The 22,179-nt window shown below is 42.5% G+C and overlaps 1 protein-coding gene across 1 annotated transcript in view; it reads left to right on the plus strand.

The window, feature by feature from the left end:
* The window catches only part of slc25a46 (solute carrier family 25 member 46), a 64,508-nt gene that overhangs the window by 18,308 nt on the left and 24,021 nt on the right, over positions 1–22,179 (plus strand). The window contains exons 3-7 of the mRNA XM_067982946.1: positions 392–449; positions 2,566–2,643; positions 5,714–5,814; positions 6,277–6,333; positions 7,806–7,863. Coding sequence (XP_067839047.1) covers positions 392–449; positions 2,566–2,643; positions 5,714–5,814; positions 6,277–6,333; positions 7,806–7,863 — 352 coding nt within the window. The remainder of the gene's footprint in view (positions 1–391; positions 450–2,565; positions 2,644–5,713; positions 5,815–6,276; positions 6,334–7,805; positions 7,864–22,179) is intronic.

Here is a 22,179-nt window from a genome sequence, read left to right on the forward strand (position 1 = left end):
AAGTCCCTGACTAGAAAGGGAAAAACTACATCAATAATGATTTGTGTATTGACAAAGTCATAAAACTAAAGTGAGTAAACTGAACTATTAAAAATGTAAATCGATATAAAATCTAAATTTAAATTAAATTTAGGTATCATTTCAGGGAAAAATAGTATAGTTACTATGGTTCTTTGTTAAAGAACATCTAATTTGGAATGATGCACCATTTTCAGTTTTAAAAAAACACTATAATCCTTTGTTACATCATTTGGATCAAGTCCAAATGGTATTTAGATATAAATTGATAAATGTAATTTCTTACCTGCTTTTGTCTGGACTAGTCTGTTGGAGCTTTAGTGAAATATTTTCCGTTCAATATTTTTGTCTAATTCTACTTTTTCTTTTAAAGTCTCTTCACAGAAAATGTATTGGCTCACCCCTGTATTGTTTTTCGGCGTCAGTGTCAGGTAGGAAATTTTGGAGAGGGGGGAAAAGAGGACTTGCTATACCTGAAGGAGACTGCTAATTTATAGGTTGCCAGCATCAAAATGAAGTGTAATACTCGTGTAGGGCACAAGTATTTTGATGTGCAAAACTGGGAAACGGCTTTTATACTGAGATGCTTGATGAGGATTGTCTGTATTTTGAGAACCTGCTGCAACTATCATTTGGAGGGACACATAGATACACTGGCCTCTCCTTTGTTTAGAAGGTAAAGATACTGCCTGATGTAGCACTAAACCATACAGACCAGAAATTCCTAGGTTTGATTCCCAGCTCATGCTGAATTAGATGACCATAGCCTGCTGTCCTCATCCCCTCGTTCTTCCCCCCCCCCCCCACCCCTCCCCCAACCATGGCTCGAGAAGTGAAAAACAAACCAGGGTTTCCTGCTCCTGATTGTTACCAAGGGATGTCTTGTTGTCTAAGCTTTTAACTGAAGAATGGCCTCTTTGGCAAAGTACAGGAGGCTTTTTGTTGCCTGTGGCATCTTTATGTACCTTGACGCCATCAGGACTGGAGAGCAAAACAGTGGGAAAAGACTTACTTTTCATAGAATGGTTACAGCACTGAAGGAAGCCATTCGGCCCATTGAACCCATGCCGACTCTTTGTAAGAGCAATCCAGTGAGCCCCAATCTTTCCCCGTAGCCCTGCAAATTTTTTCCCTTCAAGTATTTATCAAATTCCTTTTTGAAAGTCACGATTGAATCTACTTCCACCACCCTTTAAGGCAGTGCATTTCAGCACATAACTACTTGCTGCATAAAAAAGATTTTCCTCATGTTGCCTTTCGTTCTTTTGCCAATCGCCATAAATCTGTGTTTTTTCACCTTTTGTCACTCTATATCAAAATGCCTTAATGCAATTTGCTCAATGAATAACTTGCGAAGTGCTTGGACCATTTTGATACATTAATGGCACTATATAAGTACAATTTGTAGCTACAAAACCCAAATGATTTTCCAGCTGCTTTTTCATGTTACATTAACTTTCTTCAGACTCTTGAGTTCCTTTGCCTCTAATTCTCAACTGTAAACGTTATCAGTTCTTAAACCCTGAAATTTCCTGAGACACTTCCTTTCATACCGCGATTTGGGACTACTCTAAAATGAAGCAGGCCAAAGTCCACATGATGGTTACTGGTAGGATTGTGCTTTATTTGCATATGTTGCTGTGACTGAGGCAGTGAGATGCAGCTTTTTTGGATTACTTTTCTATGAGTACTGTAATTAATAACACAACAACCTAAGGAAGGAATTGTAATTGCTGGGAAAAGAAAGCTTTTAGTTCGTAATTCATGTTGGGAAAGGACTGGCGATCAAAGGCTATTTGTTGCCTTGGTGTTTTGGAAAAGTTGTGCCTGATTTTTAGTGAAACATCTTTGATTCTGCTGTAACTCTAGTGGGAGACCAGCAGAATCCCCAGAAAATGACTCTTTGCCTTACAAAAGGCATAACCTTCATCCACCCCATAGAATCTAAAGAAAAATATTCTATCAGTACAGCTAACTGAACAGTATTGATGTATCCTGGGATATTAGGTACATAGCAGATGCTTAGACAGCACAATCAAGATTCAGCAGTTAGCCTTGGCTCTGGGTGAAAATATCCTAGGCTCTTGGGAGAGGCTGAGGCTTTCAAGTTAAAACTTTAATGAAGGTAATTAAAAGACACACAAATTCTGTGGACAGATTTAATCCTGTTATTAAATATATAATTTTTTTGATTTTATTTAAGCCCTTATTTTGGGCATTGGAAATTTAAATTACTGAGGGGGGAAAATGGCAGATCAATAATTTAGAAGCAATTTGAGTGATTTGTCGGGAATAGCCCCCTGGCGGTCAGATTGTACGATTACAGGATTGACAGTTTTACATATGTGATTTCTGTAATGAATGTGGACATAGGAATTTATAATAAGGAAAGGTTGACACAAAATTGTGCTAATGAGTGACAACACAAAGTAAGCTTTTTAGCATGCATATGTACAATTTTTAATAAGATTCAGGTAGACCTCTTGGGTTTAAAATACATGAAAACAATTAAATACTGTTTTTAACCTCTTATACTTTTTATTCTAGGTCAATTATCATGCAAAAAATTATCATCTTACTCCTTTCACCGTTGTTAATATTATGTACCACTTCAGCAAAACACAGGTAGGCCTTTAAAATTGTCATATATTAGTTAGAAATGCAGTGTTGCAGCAGTACAATAGGGGCAGCTGTTCTTTGGTTCAGGCACATTTTGGTGAAAGTAAAGGAAAAGAAGCAGAAGGGCAAAAGAGTAACTAGGGAGAGAGTAGGGCCTCTTAAGGATCAACAAGGTCATCTATGTGCGGAACCACAAGAGATGGGTGAGATCCCGAATGAATATTTCACATCGGTATTTACGGTTGAGAAAGGCATGGATGTTAGGGAACTTGGGGAAATAAATAGTGATGTCTTGAGTGTACATATTACAGAGAGGGAGGTGCTGGAAGTCTTAACGCGCATCAAGGTAGATAAATCTCCGGGACCTGATGAAATGTATCCCAGGACGTTATGGGAGGTTAGGGAGGAAATTGCGGGTCCCCTAGCAGAGATATTTGAATCAGCGACAGCTACAGGTGAGGTGCCTGAAGATTGGAGGGTAGCAAATGTTGTGCCTTTGTTTAAGAAGGGCGGCAGGGAAAAGCCTGGGAACTACAGACCGGTGAGCCTGACATCTGTAGTGGGTAAGTTGTTAGAGGGTATTCTGAGAGACAGGATCTACAGGCATTTGGAGAGGCAGGGACTGATTAGGAACAGTCAGCATGGTTTTGAGAGGAAAATCATGTCTCACGAATTTGATTGAGTTTTTTGAAGGTGTAACCAAGAAGATAGATGAGGGCTGTGCAGTAGACGTGGTCTACATGGACTTTAGCAAAGCCTTTGACAAGGTACCGCATGGTAGGTTGTTACATAAGGTTAAATCTCACGGGATCCAAGGTGAGGTAGCCAATTGGATACAAAATTGGCTTGACGACAGAAGAGAGGGTGGTTGTAGAGGGTTGTTTATCAGACTGGAGGCCTGTGACCAGCGGTGTGCCTCAGGGATCGGTGCTGGGTCCGCTGTTGTTTGTTGTTTATATTAATGATTTGGATGAGAATTTAGGAGGCATGGTTAGTAAGTTTGCAGATGACACCAAGATTGGTGGCATTGTGGACAGTGAAGAAGGTTATCTAGGATTGCAACGGGATCTTGATAAATTGGGCCAGTGGGCCGACGAATGGCAGATGGAGTTTAATTTAGATAAATGTGAGGTGATGCATTTTGGTAGATCGAATCGGGCCAGGACCTACTCCGTTAATGATAGGGCGTTGGGGAGAGTTATAGAACAGAGATCTAGGAGTACAGGTTCATAGCTCCTTGAAAGTGGAGTCACAGGTGGATAGGGTGGTGAAGAAGGCATTTGGCATGCTTGGTTTCATTGGTCAGAACATTGAATACAGGAGTTGGGATGTCTTGAAGTTGTACAAGACATTAGTAAGGCCACACTTGGAATACTGTGTACAGTTCTGGTCACCCTATTATAGAAAGGATATTATTAAACTAGAAAGAGTGCAGAAAAGATTTACTAGGATGCTACCGGGACTTGATGGTTTGACTTATAGGGAGAGGTTGGATAGACTGGGACTTTTTTCCCTGGAGAGTAGGAGGTTTAGGGGTGATCTTATAGCAGTCTATAAAATAATGAGGGGCATAGATAAGGTAGATAGTCAAAATCTTTTCCCAAAGGTAGGGGAGTCTATAACGAGTGGACATAGATTTAAGGTGAGAGGGGAGAGATACAAAAGGGTCCAGAGGGGCAATTTTTTCACTCAAAGGGTGGTGAGTGTCTGGAACGAGCTGCCAGAGGCAGTAGTAGAGGCAGGTACAATTTTGTCTTTTAAAAAGCATTTGGACAGTTACATGGGTAAGATGGGTATAGAGGGATATGGGCCAAGTGCAGGTAATTGGGACTAGCTTATTGATATAAACTGGGCGACATGGACATGTTGGGCAAAGGGCCTGTTTCCATGTTGTAAACTTCTATGATTCTATTTTACTTTTGAGACTGCCCATTAACTGGATTTGATCTTTAAAAATGAAGCAATAGTAGTTTTGGAATGACAGCAGACTCTCATGTCCATGTTAATTCCTAATACCTCAGACAAATAGATAAATTGAAGAAAGCAAAATTAAAATAAATTCTGTTAGACACTACATTGTCAAAATGTTTTGAAGGGACACTGGTTTGTTGTATTTTTGACCATTTAATTAAACGTTTTGTATATAGTGTAGAGCAGGAAAGGTGTCTATCATGCACAGTGTGTTCATGAGGTAAAGAAATCTTGATTGGTCTCAATATATATTAATAAAGTAACAAATTCCTGTCAATTGAAAAATGCTGATTGCCTCAAATATGGCTGAACAGGCAGGAAGGTAAGCAGTAAGCCGTCAATGAACAACCAGCAAACATCGCAAAGTGAGCCAATCAAATTGCAGAAAACAATTTTTCAAAACGTTTTCAACCACTATCTTGGTTTCTCATCGACCCTGGGATATACCATTAAAAAATAAAATTAACATAAATGAACAAAAAAACCCAAAATCATTAAAAATACTCATGCAGTTTTAAATTTCTCCATTTCCCTCCACTTGCCCACTTTCTGCTGAGGGGCCTGGCATTTGGATTCCGCTCTTGTGAAAGCTTTCATTTGCTGCTTGAACCTTCCCTGAATGAAGAAAATGAACCAAGTATCAGACTACAACTACCAGAGTGCACCGCTGTCACTTTGTTCAAGTACTCTGGTGGCTTACATATCCTGGATGTAATGCACACTGAAGCCAAGCTAAGAAGTAGGAAATCATGGCATGTTCAGCTTAAAAATAATCTGGATTTGTGAAGGCCTCAGTTGTTTCAAGACAATCATCTGTTTGTAAGCCATCCACATTCTCACTCTTGATTTTCCACCACATCCCCCATCCAGTAATGAAAAAGCCTAGCAGCACTATAGAACATTTATCCTTATGTTTGAAAAACAGTAAGTTTCAGGAAATGTACTAATAAATTTTCATCGTTTGTAAAAAAAAAATTGCATATTTCCTCTGACTTTTGACTAACTTCCACATTTTATTTTTATCCAACCTTATTTTTTGTGAGTGGTGCTAAATAATTTAAATACTTAAGAAATTGAATCACTGTTTTTCCTATTACACTTGCAGGGTCTAAAAGGATTATGGAAAGGGATGGGAAGCACATTTATTGTTCAAGGAATAGCACTGGGTACTGAAGGCATCATCAGTGAATTCACACCACTTCCCAGGTAAATCACATCTGTGAGTGCTTTCTGAAAATGGCTTCCATTTACACAGAATCACTAGTTGATTATTTTTAAACTTGGTCTGCAGGCAGTGAGTAAAATTACACTGAAAAAAATGATGCTTGGCTGTTTATAGGAAAAATGCATATTTCCTTTTGTGCTCTAGTGGAGAAACGGTGCGTTGTGTTTGAGTGAATTTTCTCATTTAATATCAATTGCCCAGAATAACACAAATTTGGGTTGTTCAAATAAAAATTGCAAAATGTTGCGTTCGTGCTGGGAAGACGATTGGATTTACTTCACCAGCGGCTAAACATTCTGTTTATCAATCACTTCTCTCTACACAGGATGCCACTTGAAGTTTTGCTTTTATGTACTTTATTATACTAAGGTAATATTTTAATTGACATAATTTAGTATTTAATCTGCACAACATTATCTCGTAAAGTTTCTTTTGTATTGCAGAGAGGTTTCCCATAAATGGAGTCCAAAGCAAATAGTTGGTCACCTTGTACTCAAAGGGTAAGTTGCAGCAAGAACCATGTGATTTCCTGTTTGGTTTGAGACTTATCTCCTGAAACACTACATGGCTACCTCATCTTGGTTATTATCTTGGCATTTGCCTAAACTAATTCCAGCCTGGCTATGGCAGAGATGGCAAGGCTGTCAATTTATTGGACTGTTTGCATTAGTTTCATACTTGGCATCACTTAATCAGTACTTATTCTACCCTTCAACTATGGTAATGTACTGCACTATGAGGTTTGGCCCTTAACATTTGTTAATTTCCAATTTTTGAGAAACCATTTTGTTAAATTTTGCTCCCCAAATGGCTTGTCCCAGATGCCCTTGTCCAGCATAGCTGTAGAGAACAGTTTGAAAAGACTTGTTCTAAGACTCTTATGACTCTCAAGATCACAAAGTAGATAGAGATGAGAGAGGCCATTAAGCCCATCTTAGCTCCACCGCCCAGAAAGACCTTACAGTTGATGTATCACCGCATCCAATTGTTCAAATAATTCCAAGGTTTTTGTCTCCACTCCATATATTGATCATCCTTTATGTGAAGACCTTCCTGAAATAGGTTCTAAATTTGCCTTTTACTAATTTGCACCTACGTCCTCTTGTCCTACTATCAAGGTTTAATTTCAAATAATGTTCTGGATTTACCTTTTCTGTACCATTTACTGTCTTCTCTACCTCAATAATGTCACCTTCTTCCAAGACTGAAAAGCTTTAGCTAGTGTTCCCTCATAACAGTCCTCTGGCACTTGGAGTCTGTTTCATGACTGATCCGTCTCCAGAGCTTGAACGTCTCTTGTGTCACGGAGACAAGAATTGGACACGGTACTCAAGTTGTTTGAGCATAACTTCCTCTGACTTGTACTGTACTGTTCTAAATATATACTTCAGTATTCTATTTGCTTTGTTCATTTCAGCTTCACAGTAATTGGACATATTGAGCATCAAGTCTACTACTAAAACTCCTAAATCTCTTTCATCTTCATCTTTAGCTATTTCAAAGAGCACCTATATTGCTTATTTTTTTCTTCCCATGTACAGCACTTTACAGTTGTCTGGGATAAATTTAATTTCACTTGCTCTATTCATTTATATATTTTGTCTGTTTAATAATTCCTGAGCTGACTCTTCAGTTTCAACAGCCCCTCCTAGTTTGGTATTTTCTACAAATTTAACTAGTTTGCATCGAGCTTCTGAAACTGCCATTAGTATGAATTGGAAACTTAGGTGTCCCAGTGCCCATCTATGAGGCATCCAAAGTGATATCCTTTTTTAAAGTGGTTGATGCAACAGGTAGGTAGTAAAAACTCTCTCGTTTCCTTTACTAGCTTTATAACTGCCTTTCTTGAAATTGCAGTGGATAGTTTGAAATGGGTGGCAATTTTTGGAGGTATAAACATAGTCATGAACTTTGGTAATTTTACATAGACTGTGTATATATAAAAAAAGAATATTTTTCTTATTTCATACAGGTTGACCAGTGCGGTGGCGATGCCTTTTTACTCAGCTGGCTTAATCGAGACCGTGCAGGTAAGTTTTCATTTTGTGTATTAACAAAAATCATGGATCATATATATAATCATAGAATCTTAGAATCATAGAAATTTACAGCACCGAAGGAGGCCATTCGGCTAATCCCAATTTCCAGCTCTTGGTCCGTAGCCTTGTAGGCTACGGCACTTCAGGTGCATATCCAAGCACTTTTTAAATGCGATGAGGGTTTCTGCCTCTACCATCCTTTCAGGCAGTGAGTTCCAGCTGGGTGAAAACATTTCTCCTCAGCTCCCCTCTGATCCTTCTACCAATTACTTTAAATCTATGCCCCCTGGTTATTGACCTCTCTGCTAAGGGAATTTAAGTCCTTCCTATCCACTTTATTTAGGCCCCTTATAATTTTATACACCTCAATTAAATCTCCTCTCAGCCTCCTCTGTTCCAAAGAAAACAACCCCAGCCTATCCAATCTTTCCTCATAGCTAAAATTCTCCAGTCCTGGCAACATCCTTGTAAATCTCCTCTGTACCGTCTCTAGTGCAATCACATCTTTCCTGTAATGTGACCAGAACTGTGCACAGTACTTCAGCTGTGGCCTAACCAGTGTTTTATACAGTTCTACCATAACCTCCCTGCTCTTATATTCTATACCTTGGCTAATTAAGGAAAGTATTCCTTATGCCGCCTTAACCACCTTATCTACCTGTCCTGCTACCTATTGAGTGAGTTAAATTGTTATTTTTAAAAATTTGTTCATGGGATGTGGGCGTCGCTGGCAAGGCCGGCATTTATTGCCCATCCGTAATTGCCCTTGAGAAGGTGGTGGTGAGCCGCCGCCTTGAACCGCTGCAGTCCGTGTGGTGAAGGTTCTCCCACAGTGCTGTTAGGAAGGGAATTCCAGGATCTTATGTGCAAATTATATTTCTCAGTAGTCAACTGTTAAGTAGTACTTGGAACTTTGGGTAATGCTGTCACAGTCGTTGATCATTCACTGTGGTTGTAACCATAAAGCAGTAGAAGTTTACAGCACAGAAGGAGGTAATTCGGTCCATTGTGTCTGTGTGTTTACTTTAACATGTTAACTATCAAAAATGCCTCCAGGATCACTGGGTCCTAATCTTTGATTGTGACAGTGTTTTGTAGCTCATTACTCTAAATTATTTCTACCAGAAGCTTTTAAAGGAAAAACTGGTAAATCTGTCGCCCGTACAGTTTGCCTATAGATGGAAGGAAGGAAAAAATATACTTTCCTGAAAATACAGAATAAAATAATTTTCCTATGTAACTAAGCAGGTTGGAGAATAGGTAGATGGATCAGGAATATTACTATCACTGCTTGATAAAGAAGGAATAAATCAAATTTGTTGAATGAATTAAATCAGGTTTCATTTACATGGATTCCACTGTTGTGTAGTTCATTCATAATTCAGAAGCAATTTTTATCGTACTTTCCACCAAATTTGTCATAACAAATTGCCCCAATCCATTTCCATCTTTCAGAGACTGAGTCCTATTGATAAATTTGCCGTTGATTTTTTAAAACTTAAAATCCAAGCTAAAATTGCATTGATTGAGTAAGCTGATGGCATTTACAGAAATAGACAATGACCTATCTCCGTGAATAAGGTAGAGTTGGGGAAGCAGCTGATTATGCTGTGAGTCTTTGTAAAAGTTGCAACATATTGCTTTACAGTAACAGTGCACTTAAGTTTTTAAGCAATATTTCCCTAGCAATCTATTTTGCATTTTAAACTCTTCTTGGCAGTGCACCCTGTGTTAAACAACCCTCCAGTGTGGCCTATTGTTAGACAAATCTTACCAGCTTGTGGTATTGAAGTTAAAAGTTTCAAGTCCCTCTTGCAAACTTCTTTAAACTTGAGCCTAGGTCAGCCCAGTGCTCTTGAAGCATCTGCAAGTTCTCCATACAAAAGATCACTGATGTAATGCAACTGATGTATTGCAAGGTGATAGCCCAGATCTAGCAAATGTGCTGTTCTGAAAAGAATAGAGTTCTCCACAAAGAAGCTTTGTAACTGGATTATGAGACTTTGAACTTGAAAAAAAAATAATGCCATCAAAAAGTGTCTACTCCTGTACTGTAGGTATTTACCCAGATATTTTGATTGTTTTTAGATCTTATCACATTTCTTGACTTTACTAGTTCTCTGCTAAGCTTCCTTCCTGGTTTCTCCATCAGATGTCACTGTGCCCACATGTATAACTGCATCATTATTTTATCAGTTACTAATCAGTCATTATCCTTTATGGGCAGGTTTTCAACTCTCATACTCAAATTGTTTACATTCTGTTGATATTTATATTTTCGTTTTAACCCTTCTGATACAGAATATTAGCATAGTGTTACTTTTATCTAAATTCATATTTTGTATGTATCTCTGCTGCATTGGTCATCTAATGTTTTTCAATACCTAGCCCATCAAAATTGGTGAACGGTAATCAGTATGAACTGCTTACAATAACAGCTTGCATATATATAGTGTCTTTAAGGTAGTAAAACGTCCCAAAGCGCTTCACGGGCGTATTCAGACAAAAACCTTGACACCGAGCCGAGGAAGGAGACATTAGAACAGGTGACCAAAATCTTGGTCAAAGAGGTGGGTTTTAAGGAGCGTCTTGAAAGAGGCGGAGAGGTGAGGACCTAGACAGCTGAAGGCAGGGCCATCAATGGTGGAGCGAAGGAAATTAGGGATGTACAAGAGGCCAGAATTGGAGGAATGCAGAGTTCCCAGAAGGTTGTAGGGCTGTAGGAGGTTAGAGATAGGGAGGGGTGAGGCCATGGAGAGATTTGAACACAAGGATGAAAATTTTAAATTTGACGCGTTGGTAGATCGCGAGCCAATGTAGGTTAGCGAGCACATGGATGAACGCAACATGGTGCAAGTTAGGACTCAGGCAGCAGAGTTTTGGATGTGTAAAGTGGGCGTCTGACCTGAATGCACCCCATTCTCGCCGGAGCATGAGGTTCAACCTACCCCCAGTATGTTTTCAATTCTAATGATGCTCTGATTCCCCCAGTTTATGAACTGGGTCATGCAATTGAGTGGAGGTGTCAGATTATACAACATGGTGATTCATATCCCTGGGAGCGATGATATAGGATTTGCATGAAGTGATGATGACAAATTTTTTTAAAAATTCTCAGAATTTATCATTGTTTACAGAGCTTGTAAATGGATGAGAAAATGGGCAGTTCACCAGTTCCCTACTCATGACTATGACACTGACTTGGCTAACTTACTGAAGGCACAAAGTGTGCAAGCTGGTCTCAAAGTTGGCCCAAAGACCTGAAAAGTAATAGAGAAAATGTACATTTGCAAAAAAAACACAAGAGTTAAAATGTCTATGCACTGTCTAGTCATTCCACATAATTGTGAAGAATTAATGTGACAATACTGGGGACATCATTACTGTATTGAGAGGGGTGGGAACAAAGCTTATAATATCAACACATTGCCCTGAAAGGACCTTTTAAACAGAAGCATAACATTAAAAGCTGTTCTCTCCAGCAGTGTGTTTCCTCATGTCAGTGAGAATCAAGGATAATTGTGCTTTGTAGCTGCCAAATCTTTTTATTGGACCTTAAAATGAGCCAAGTCTCAGGAAAGAGAATCATAGAAAGGTTACGGCACGGAAGGAGGCCATTCGGCCCATTGAGTCCATGCTGGTTCTATGCAAGAGCAATCCAGCTAGTCCCACTCCCCAGCCCTAGCTCCGTAGCCCTGCAATTTTTTTCCTTTCAAGTACTTATCCAGTTCCCTTTTGAAGCTGCTCCACCACTCCTCCTGACAGTGCATTCCAGATCCTAACCACTCGCTGCGTAAAAAAAGTTGTTCCTTATGTCGCCTTTGGTTCTTTTGCCAATCACCTTAAATCTATGTCCTCTGGTTCTTGACTCTCAGTGGGAACAGTCTCTCTATCTATTCTGTCTAGACCCTTAATGATTTTAAATACCTCTATCGAATCTCCTCTCAACCTTCTCTGTTCCAAGAAGAACAGCCCTAGCTTCTCCAGTCTATCCATGAAACTAAAGTCCCTCATCCCTGGAATCATTCCGGTAAATCTTTTCTGCACCCTCTCTAAGGCCTTCACAACTTTCCCAAAGTGTGGTGTCCAGAAGTGGACACAATACTGCAGACGTGGTTGAACTAGTGTTTTATAACAGTTCATCATGACTTCCTTGCTTTTGTGCTCTGTGCCTCTATTTATAAAGCCCAGGATCCTGTATGCTTTTTAAACCGCTTTCTCAACCTGCCCTGCCACTTTCAACGATTTGTGCACATATATACCCAGATTCCTCTGTTCCTGTGCCCCTTTTAGAATTGTGCCTTCTAGTTTATATTGCCTCTCCTTGTTCTTCCTACCAAAATGTATCACTTCATATTTTTCTGCTTTAATTTCATCTGCTACGTGTCCGCCCATTCTACCAGCCTGTCTATATCCTCTTGAAGTCCATCGCTATCCTCCTCACTGTTCTCTACACTTCCAAGTTTTGTGTCATCTGCAAATTTGAAAATTGTGCCATGTACACCCAAGTCCAAGTCATCAATATGTATCAAGAAAAGTAGTGATCCTAGTACTGACCACTGGGGAAGACCACTGTACACCTCCCTCCAATCCAAAAAGCAACCTTCAACCACTACTCTCTGCTTCCTGTTACATAGCCAATTTTGTATCCATGCTGCTACTGCCCCCATTATTCCATGGGCTTCAATCTTCATGACAAGTCTATTATGCAGCACCTTTATCAAACACCTTTTGAAAGTCCACATACACCACATCAACCACATTGCCCTCACCGAACCTCTGTTACCTCATGAAAAAACTCTATCAAGTTAGTTATATCCGATTTGCCTTTAACACATACGTGCTGGCTTTCCCTAATCACTTGTCCAAGTGACTGCTAATTCTAGGAACAGGAGTAGGCCATTCAGCCCCTCAAGCCCGCTCCGCCATTTGATAAGATCATGGCTGATCTGTGACCTAACTCCACATACCTGCCTTTGGCCCATATCCCTTACTACCTTTGGTTGGCAAAAAGCTGTCTATCTCAGATTTAAAATTAGCAATTGAGCTAGCATCAATTGCTGTTTGCAGAAGAGAGTTCCAAACTTCTACCATCCTTTGTGTGGAGAAGTGTTTTCTAATCTAACTCCTGAAAGGTCTGGCTCTAATTTTTAGACTGTGCCCCCTACTCCTAGAATCCCCAACCAGCGGAAATAGTTTCTCTATCCACCCTATCTGTTCCCCTTAATACCTTAAACTTCGATCAGATCACCCCTTAACCTTCGAAACTCGAGAGAATACAACCCCAATTTGTGTAATCTCTCGTAACTTAACCCTTGAAGTCTGGATTTCATTCTAGTAAACCTATGGTGCACTCCCTCCAAGACCGATATGTCCTTCCGAAGGTGCGGTGCCCAGAACTGCTCACAGTACTCCAGGTGCGGTCTAGCCAGGGTTTTGTATAGATGCAGCATAACTTTTGCCTCCTTGTACTCTAGTCCTCTAGATATAAAGGCCAGCATTCCATTAGCCTTATTGATTATTTTCTGCACCTGTTCATGACACTTCAATGATCTATGTACCTGAACCCCTAAGTCCCTTTGGACATCCACTGTTTTTAACTTTTTACCATTTAGAAAGTACCCTGTTCTATCCTTTTTTGGTCCTTACATTTGCCTACTTTGAATTCCATTTGCCACAGTTTTGTCCATTCACCTAATCTATCAATATCGCTTTGTAATTTTATGTTTTCATCTACACTGCTTACAATGCCACCAATCTTTGTGTCATTGGCAAACTTAGATATGAGACTTTCTATGCCTTCATCTAAGTCGTTAATAAATATTGTGAATAATTGAGGCCCCAAGCAGATCCCTGCGGGACTCCACTAGTCACATCCTGCCAATGTGAGAACCTACCCATTATCCCTACTCTGTCGTCTTTCGCTCAGCCAACTTCCTAACCAAGTCCGTACTTTTCACTCATTTCCATGGGCTTCTATCTTAGCTAACAGTGTCTTATGTGGGACCTTATCAAATGCCTTCTGGAAGTCCATATAAATAACATCCATTGACATTCCCCTGTCCACTACTTTAGTCACCTATTCAAAAAATTCAATCAGGTTTGTCAGGCACGATCTACCTTTCACAAATCCATGCTGGCTCTCTCTGATTAACTAAAAATTTTCGAGGTGTTCAGTCACCCTATCCTTAATTATAGACTCCAGCATTTTCCCCACAACAGATGTTAGGCTAACTGGTCTATAATTCCCTGGTTTCCCCCTCTCTCCTTTCTTAAAAAGCGGAGTGGCGTGCAATTTTCCAATCTGGAGCGATGGTTCCTGAATCTAGAGAACTTTGAAAGATTATAGTTAGGGCATCTGCAATGTGCTCACCTACTTCCTTTAAAACCCTGGGATGGAAACCATCTGGTCCTGGGGATTTGTCATTCTTTAGTGCTATTATTTTCTTCATTACTGTTGCTTTACTTATGTTAATTTTATTGAGTCCCTGTCCCCGATTCAATATTAGTTTTCTTGGGATTTCCGGCATGCAATCCTCTTTTTCAGCTTTAAATACTGATGCAAAGTTATTATTCAACATGTTCGCCATTTCCCCATTGTCAATGACAATAGCCCAACTTTCAGTTTTTAAGGGGCCAACACAGCTCCTGACCACCCTCTTTTTCCTAATGTAATTATAAAAGTTCTTTGTATTGGCTTTGATATCCCTTCCAAGTTTCTTTTCATACTCTCTTTGTAGCTCTTATTATCTGTTTTGTGACCCTTTGTTGATCTTTATCTTTCCCATTCGCCAGGATCTGTGCCATTTTTTGCCTTTTTGTATGCCCTTTCCTCATGTCTTATACTGTCCCGTACCTCTTTAGTTGTCCATGGCTGTTTTCTTTGGCAAGTAGAGTTCTTGCCCCTCAGGTATAAACCGGTTCTGTATCACATTAAATGTTTCTTTAAACATTTCCCACTGAACATCAGTCGTTTTACCCATTAACAGATTTGCCCAGTTTACTGTGGACAGTCTCTGTCTCATCCCATTGACGTCGGCCTTATCCAAGTCTAGAATCTTAGCAGCTGACTCACTTTTTTCCCTTTCAAACATGACCTTGAACTCGATCATGTTATGATCGTTATTGAATAGATGTTCACGCACAGTTAAGCTGTTAACTAAATCTGGTTCATTACTTATTACTAAATCTAGTATGGCTTGTCCCTTTGTTGCCTCTAGGACATACTGCTGTAGAAAACTATCCCGGACATACTCAAGAAATTCGCTACCTTTCTGACAGTTGCTAGTCTGCTTTTCCCAATCTATGTGAAGGTTAAAGTCCCCCATTAAGAACATAAGAAATAGGAGCAGGAGTAGGCCAATCGGCCCCTCGAGCCTGCTCCGCCATTCAATAAGATCATGGCTGATCTGATCCTAACTTCAAATCTAAATTCATGTCCAATTTCCTGCCCGCTCCCCGTAACCCCTAATTCCCTTTACTTCTAGGAAACTGTCTATTTCTGTTTTAAATTTATTTAATGATGTAGCTTCCACAGCTTCCTGGGGCAGCAAATTCCACAGACATTCACAAGTGAGCTAGCATCAACTGCTATGCCTTTGTTACACGCTTGTCTAATCTCTGCATTTATACAATCTAGCACTTGAGCTGCTGCCAGGGGTCCTATACACAACTCCCACTATAGCCTTAGATCCTATTTCTCAATTCAACCCATAAGGTCTCTCTTGACTGCTTACCTCTCGTTATATCCTCCTTCGTCAATGAAGTGATTTTATCTCTAATCACTAAGGCTACTCCTCCCCCTCTTCCATTTTCCCTATCTTTCCTGTAGACCTTATAACCTGATATATTTAGTTCCCAATCCTGACCATCCTGCAGCCATGTCTCAGTAATAGCTATCATGCCATACCCTCCAATTTGAATTTGTGCCTGTGGTTCATTTAATTTATTCCTTATGTTCCGTGCGTTTGTATATAGAACTCTTAGTTGGGCCACACACCCTAGCCCGTCCTTCAGCTTTGATGCTGGGTTAATCGCTTTACACCTTCTAGTTTTCACTATCTGTAGTGCCTAAAGTACACTCTCTGCTGCTCTACACTTACCTCTTTCACTTGTTCTTGAACAACTATTTGTATTGTAAATTTCCCCTGGGTCCTCCCCTCTCTTGCTGCTTTCAACTTTACTCTCTTCTGACTCCCCGCTCAGGTTCCCATCCCCCTGCCACTCTAGTTTAAACCCTCCCCAACAGCAGTAGCGAACCCCCCTGTGAGGATAGTAGTCCCGGATCTGTTGAGGTGCAACCCGTTGGGCTTGTACAGGTCCCACCTTCCCCAGAATCGGTCCCAATTCCTCAGGAATCTAAATCCCTCCCTCCTGCACCAATCCTCCAGCCACGCATTCATCTGGTCTATTCTCCTATTCCTATACTCACTGGCACATGGCACTGGGAGTAATCCTGAGATTACTACCCTTGAGGTCCTGCTTTATAACTTATTTCCTAATTCCTTATATTCTGCTTGCAGGACCTCATCCCTCTTTTTACCTATGTCATTAGTACTGCTATGTACCATGACCTCTGGCTGTTCACCCTCCCCCTGCAGCCGCTCAGTGACATCCATGACCCTGGCACCAGGGAGGCAACATACCATCCTGGAATCACACTTGTGGCCGCAGAAACGCCTGTCTGCTCCCCTAACTATATTTGACTGTAAATCACAGTGACGGAGGGTGCAACATCCTGTGTTTGACCTTTTCTCCTTTCCCTCCACCCCCCCCGCCCCCCTGTACAGCTGAGCCACCCATGGTGCTCTGGTCTTGGCTCTGGGTGCACTCCCCAAAGGAAACCTCTCCCTCACCAGTACCCAGAACTGAACACTGGTTGGAGAGTGAGATGCCCTCGGGACTTCTGCACTACCTGCCTGGTCCCCCTTGTCTGTCGGCGGTCACCCAGCCCCCTCTGTCCCAGATTATCGTTTCTAAAAGTTTCCCCACCACTGAGGTTAAACTGACTAGCCTGTAGTTGCTGGGTTTATCCTTACACCTTTTTTTGAAAAAGGGTGTAATATTTGCAATTCTCCAGTCCTCTGGCACCACCCCCGTATCTAAGGATGCTTAGGAGATTATGGCCAGCACTGCTGCAATTTCCACCGTTACTTCCCTCGGCAACCTAGGATGCATCCCATCTGGACTGGGTGACTTATCTACTTTAAGTACAGCTAGCCTTTGAAGTACCTCTTTATCAATTATTAGCCCATCCGGGGTATCAACTGCATCTTCCTTTGCTGAGACTCTTGCAGCATCTTCTTCCTTGGTAAAGACAGTTGCAAAGTACTCATTTAGTATCCCGGCCATGCCCCCTGCCTCCATGAGTAGATCTCCTTTTTGATCCCTGATCAGCCCCACCCCTTCTCTTACTACCCATTTACTGTTTACATGCCTATAGAAGACTTTCGGATTCCCTTTTATGTTTGCTGCCAGTCTATTCTCATACTCTCTTTGCCCCTCATTTCCTTTTTCACTTCTCCGAACTTTCTATATTCAGCCTGGTTCTCACTTGTATTATCAATCTGACGTCTGTCACACGCCCCTTTTTTCTGCTTCATCTTACTCTGTCTCTTTTATCATCCAGGGATCCCTGGCTTTAATTGCCCTACCTTTCTCCCTTGTGGGAATGTACCTAGACTGTACCTGAACCATCTCCTCCTTAAAGGCTGCCCATTGTTACAGTTACAGTTTTGCTTGCCATCTTTGATTCCAGTTTACCCGAACCAGATCAGTTCTCATCCCACTGAAATTGGCCCTCCTCCAATTGAGTATTTTCACTTTAGAGTGGTCCATGTGTGTTTCCATAGCTGTTCTAAACCTTATAATACTATGAGCACTATTCCCTAAATGTACCCCCACTGACACTTGGCCCACCTCATTGCCCAGAACCAAGTCCATCAATGCCTCCTTCCTCATAGGGCTGGAAACGTAATGGTCAAGAAAGTTCTCCTGAACACACTTCAAAAATTCCTCTTCCTCTGTGCCCCTTATTATTACTATCGCACTCTATATTAGGATAGTTGAAGTCCCCCGTTATCACTACTCTATGGCTTTTGCAACGCTCTGTAATTTCCCTGTAAATTTGCTCCTGTATCGCCTTCCCACTAGTTGGTGGCTGATAGAATACACTCAGTAGTGTAATGGCACCTCTGTTGTTTCTTAACTCTAACCAAATAGATTATGTCCTTGACCCCTCCAGGACATCCTCTCTCTCCAGCACTGCAATATTCTCCTTAATCAATACCGCCGTCACCACCACCCCTTCCCCATCTTTCCTGACCACCTTTATCCAGGAATATTTAGTACCCAATCCTGCCCTTTTTTGAGCCAGGTCCCTGTTATCGCCACAACATCATATTTCCATGTGGCTATTTGTGCCTGTAGCTCACCAACCCTGTTTACCACGCTTCGTGTGTTTGCACACATGCACTGTAAACCTATCTTAGACTTGTACTCTTAGTTTGATCCCACCTACTACCATACTTGTTTTTATATTCGTTCATAGGATGTGGGCGTCGCTGGCGAGGCCGGCATTTATTGCCCATCCCTAATTGCCCTAGAGAAGGTGGTGGTGAGCCGCCGCCTTAAACTGCTGCAGTCCGTGTGGTGAAGGTTCTCCCACAGTGCTGTTAGGAAGGGAGTTCCAGGATTTTGACCCAGTGATGATGAAGGAACGGCGATATATTTCCAAGTCGGGATGGTGTGTGACTTGGAGGGGAACGTTCAGGTGGTGTTGTTCCCATGTACCTGTTGCTTTTATCCTTCTAGGTGGTAGAGGTCGCGGGTTTGAGAGGTGCTGTCGAAGAAGCCTTGGCGAGTTGCTGCAGTGCATCCAGTGGATGGTACACACTGCAGCCACAGTGCGCCGGTGGTGAAGGGAGTGAATGTTTAGGGTGGTGGATGGGGTGCCAATCAAGCGGGCTGCTTTATCCTGGATGGTGTTGAGCTTCTTGAGTGTTGTTGGAGCTGCACTCATCCAAGCAAGTGGAGAGTATTCCATCACACTCCTGACTTGTGCCTTGTAAATGGTGGAAAGGCTTTGGGAAATCAGGAGGTGAGTCACTTGCCGCAGAATACCCAGCCTCTGACCTGCTCTTGCAGCCACGGTATTTATATGGCTGGTCCAGTTAAGTTTCTGGTCAATGGTGACCCCCAGGATGTTGATGGTGGGGGATTCGGCAATGGTAATGCTGTTGAATGTCAAGGGGAGGTGGTTAGACTCTCTCTTGTTGGAGACGGTCATTGCCTGGCACTTGTCTGGCGCGAATGTTACTTGCCGCTTATGAACCCAAGCCTGGATGTTGTCCAGATCCTGCTGCATGTGGGCTCGGACTGCTTCATTATTTGAGGGGTTGCGAATGGAACTGAACACTGTGCAATCATCAGCGAACGTCCCCATTTCTGACCTTTAAAATGGAGGAAAGGTCATTGATGAAGCAGCTGAAGATGGTTGGGCCTAGGACACTGCCCTGAGGAACTCCTGAGTGATTGGCCTCCAACAACCACTGCCATCTTCCTTTGTGCTAGGTATGACTCCAGCCTCTGGAGAGTTTTCCCCCTGATTCCCATTGACTTCAATTTTACTAGGGCTCCTTGGAGCCACACTCGGTCAAATGCTGCCTTGATGTCAAGGGCAGTCACTCTCACCTCCTCTCTGGAATTCAGCTCTTTTGTCCATGTTTGGACCAAGGCTGTAATGCGGTCTGGAGCCGAGTGATCCTTGTGGAACCCAAACTGAGCATCGGTGAGCAGGTTATTGGTAAGTAAGTGCTGCTTGATAGCACTGTCGATGACACCTTCCATCACTTTGCTGATGATTGAGAGTAGACTGATGGGGCGGTAATTGGCCGGATTGGATTTGTCCTGCTTTTTGTGGACATACCTGGGCAATTTTTCACATTGTTGGGTAGATGCCAGCGTTGTAGCTGTACTGGAACAGCTTGGCTAGAGGCGCAGCTAGTTCTGGAGCACAAGTCTTCAGCACTACAGCTGGGATGTTGTTGGGGCCCATAACCTTTGCTGTATCCAGTGCACTCAGCCGTTTCTTGATATCATGTGGAGTGAGTCGAATTGGCTGAAGACAGGCTTGTGTGATGGTGGGGATATCGGGAGGAGGCCGAGATGGATCATCCACTCGGCACTTCTGGCTGAAGATGGTTGCAAACGCTTCAGTCTTATCTTTTGCACTCACGTACTGGACTCCGCCGTCATTGAGGATGGGGATGTTTGCAGAGCCTCCTCCTCCCATTAGTTGTTTAATTGTCCACCACCATTCACGACTGGATGTGGCAGGACTGCAGAGCTTTGATCTGATTCGTTGGTTGTGGAATCGCTTAGCTCTGTCTATAGCATGTTGCTTCCGCTGTTTAGCATGCATGTAGCCCCGAGTTGTAGCTTCACCAGGTTGGCACCTCATTTTTAGGTAAGCCTGGTGCAGCTCCTGGCATGCTCTTCTACACTCCTCATTGAACCAGGGTTGATCTCCTGGCTTGTTGGTAATGGTAGAGTGAGGAATATGCCGGGCCATGAGGTTACAGATTGTGCTGGAATACAATGCTGCTGCTGCTGATGGCCCATAGCGCCTCATGGATGCCTCGTTTTGAGCTGCTCGATCTGTTCTGAATCTATCCCATTTAGCACGGTGGTAATGCCACACAACACGTTGGATGGTGTGCTCAGTGCGAAGACGGGACTTCGTCTCCACGAGGACTGTGCGGTGGTCACTCCTACCAATACTGTCATTGTGACAAGTAGATTGGTGAGCACGAGGTCAAGTAAGTTTTTCCCTCGTGTTGGTTCGCTCACGACCTGCCGTAGGTCCAGTCTGGCAGCTATGTCCTTCAGGACTCGGCCAGCTCAGTCGGTAGTGGTGCTACTGAGCCACTCTTGGTGATGGACATTGAAGTCCCCTTCCCAGAATACATTCTGTGCCCTTGCTACCCTCAGTGCTTCCTCCAAGAGGTGTTCAACATGGAGGAAGACTGATTCATCAGCTGAGGGAGGGCAGTAGGTGGTAATCAGCAGGCGGTTTCCTTGCCCATGTTTGACCTGATGCCATGAGATTTCATGGGGTCCAGAGTCAATGTTGAGGACTCCCAGGGCCACTCCCTCCTGACTGTATATCACTGTATCGCCACCTCTGGTCGGTCTGTCCTGCCGGTGGGACAGGACATACCCAGGGATGGTGATGGTAGGGTCTGGGACGTTGGCTGAAAGGAATGATTCTGTGAGTATGGCTATGTCAGGCTGAAGCTTGACTAGTCTGTGGGACAGCTCTCCCAACAAGTCCCCAGATGTTAGTGAGGAGGACTTTGCAGGGTCGACTGGGCTTGGTTTGCCTTTGTCGTGTTCGGTGCCTGGTGGTCCGATCCCGGGTGGTCCGTCCGGTTTTATTCTTATTATGACTTTTTTAGCAAGATTTTACAACTGAGTGGCTTGCTAGGCCATTTCAGAGGGCAATTAAGAATCAACCACATTGCTGTGGGTCTGGAGTAACATATAGGCCAGACCGGGTAAGGACGGCAGGTTTCCTTCCCTAAAGGACATTAGTGAACCCGATGGGTTTTTACAACAATCCGGAAGTTTCATGGCCACCGTTACTGATACTAGTATTTTAATTCCAAATTTTATTTAATTAATTGAACTTAATTAATTGAATTTAAATTCCCCAGCTGCCATGGTGGGATTTGAACTCATGACTCCGGATTATTAGTCCAGGCCTTGCTCTGGTGCTATCTGTCTTTCCCAATCCTTTGTGCACCTTGTTTCTCCTTTCCAATGCTACATCCTGGTGCCCATTCCCCTGCCAAATTAGTTTGAACCTCCCCCCATAGCACTAGTGAATCTCCCCATGAGGAAATTGGTCCAGCTCCGTTGAGGTGCAACCCGTCTGGCCTGTGCAGGTCTCACCTCCCCCAGAACTGGTCCCAATGCCTCAGGAATCTAAAACCCTCCCTCCTGCACCATCTCTCCAGCCCTGTATTAATCGGCTCTATCCTCCTATTTCTATAGTCGCTTGCATCGCACCGGGAGTAATCCGGAGATTACTACCTTTTTGAGGTCCTGCTTCTATTTCCTTAATCTCTTTCCTGGCTTCTTAAAATCTGCCTACAGGACCTCATCCCTCTTTCTACCTATGTCGTTGGTACCGATATGGACCACGACCTCTGGCTGTTCACCCTCCCCCTTGAGAATGTTCTGCAGCCGCTCAGTGACATCCTTGGCCCTGGCACCAGTTAGGCAACATACCATCCTGGACTCAAG

Source organism: Heptranchias perlo, chromosome 4 (genome assembly GCF_035084215.1).
Source record: "Heptranchias perlo isolate sHepPer1 chromosome 4, sHepPer1.hap1, whole genome shotgun sequence".
Classification (NCBI taxonomy): domain Eukaryota; kingdom Metazoa; phylum Chordata; class Chondrichthyes; order Hexanchiformes; family Hexanchidae; genus Heptranchias; species Heptranchias perlo.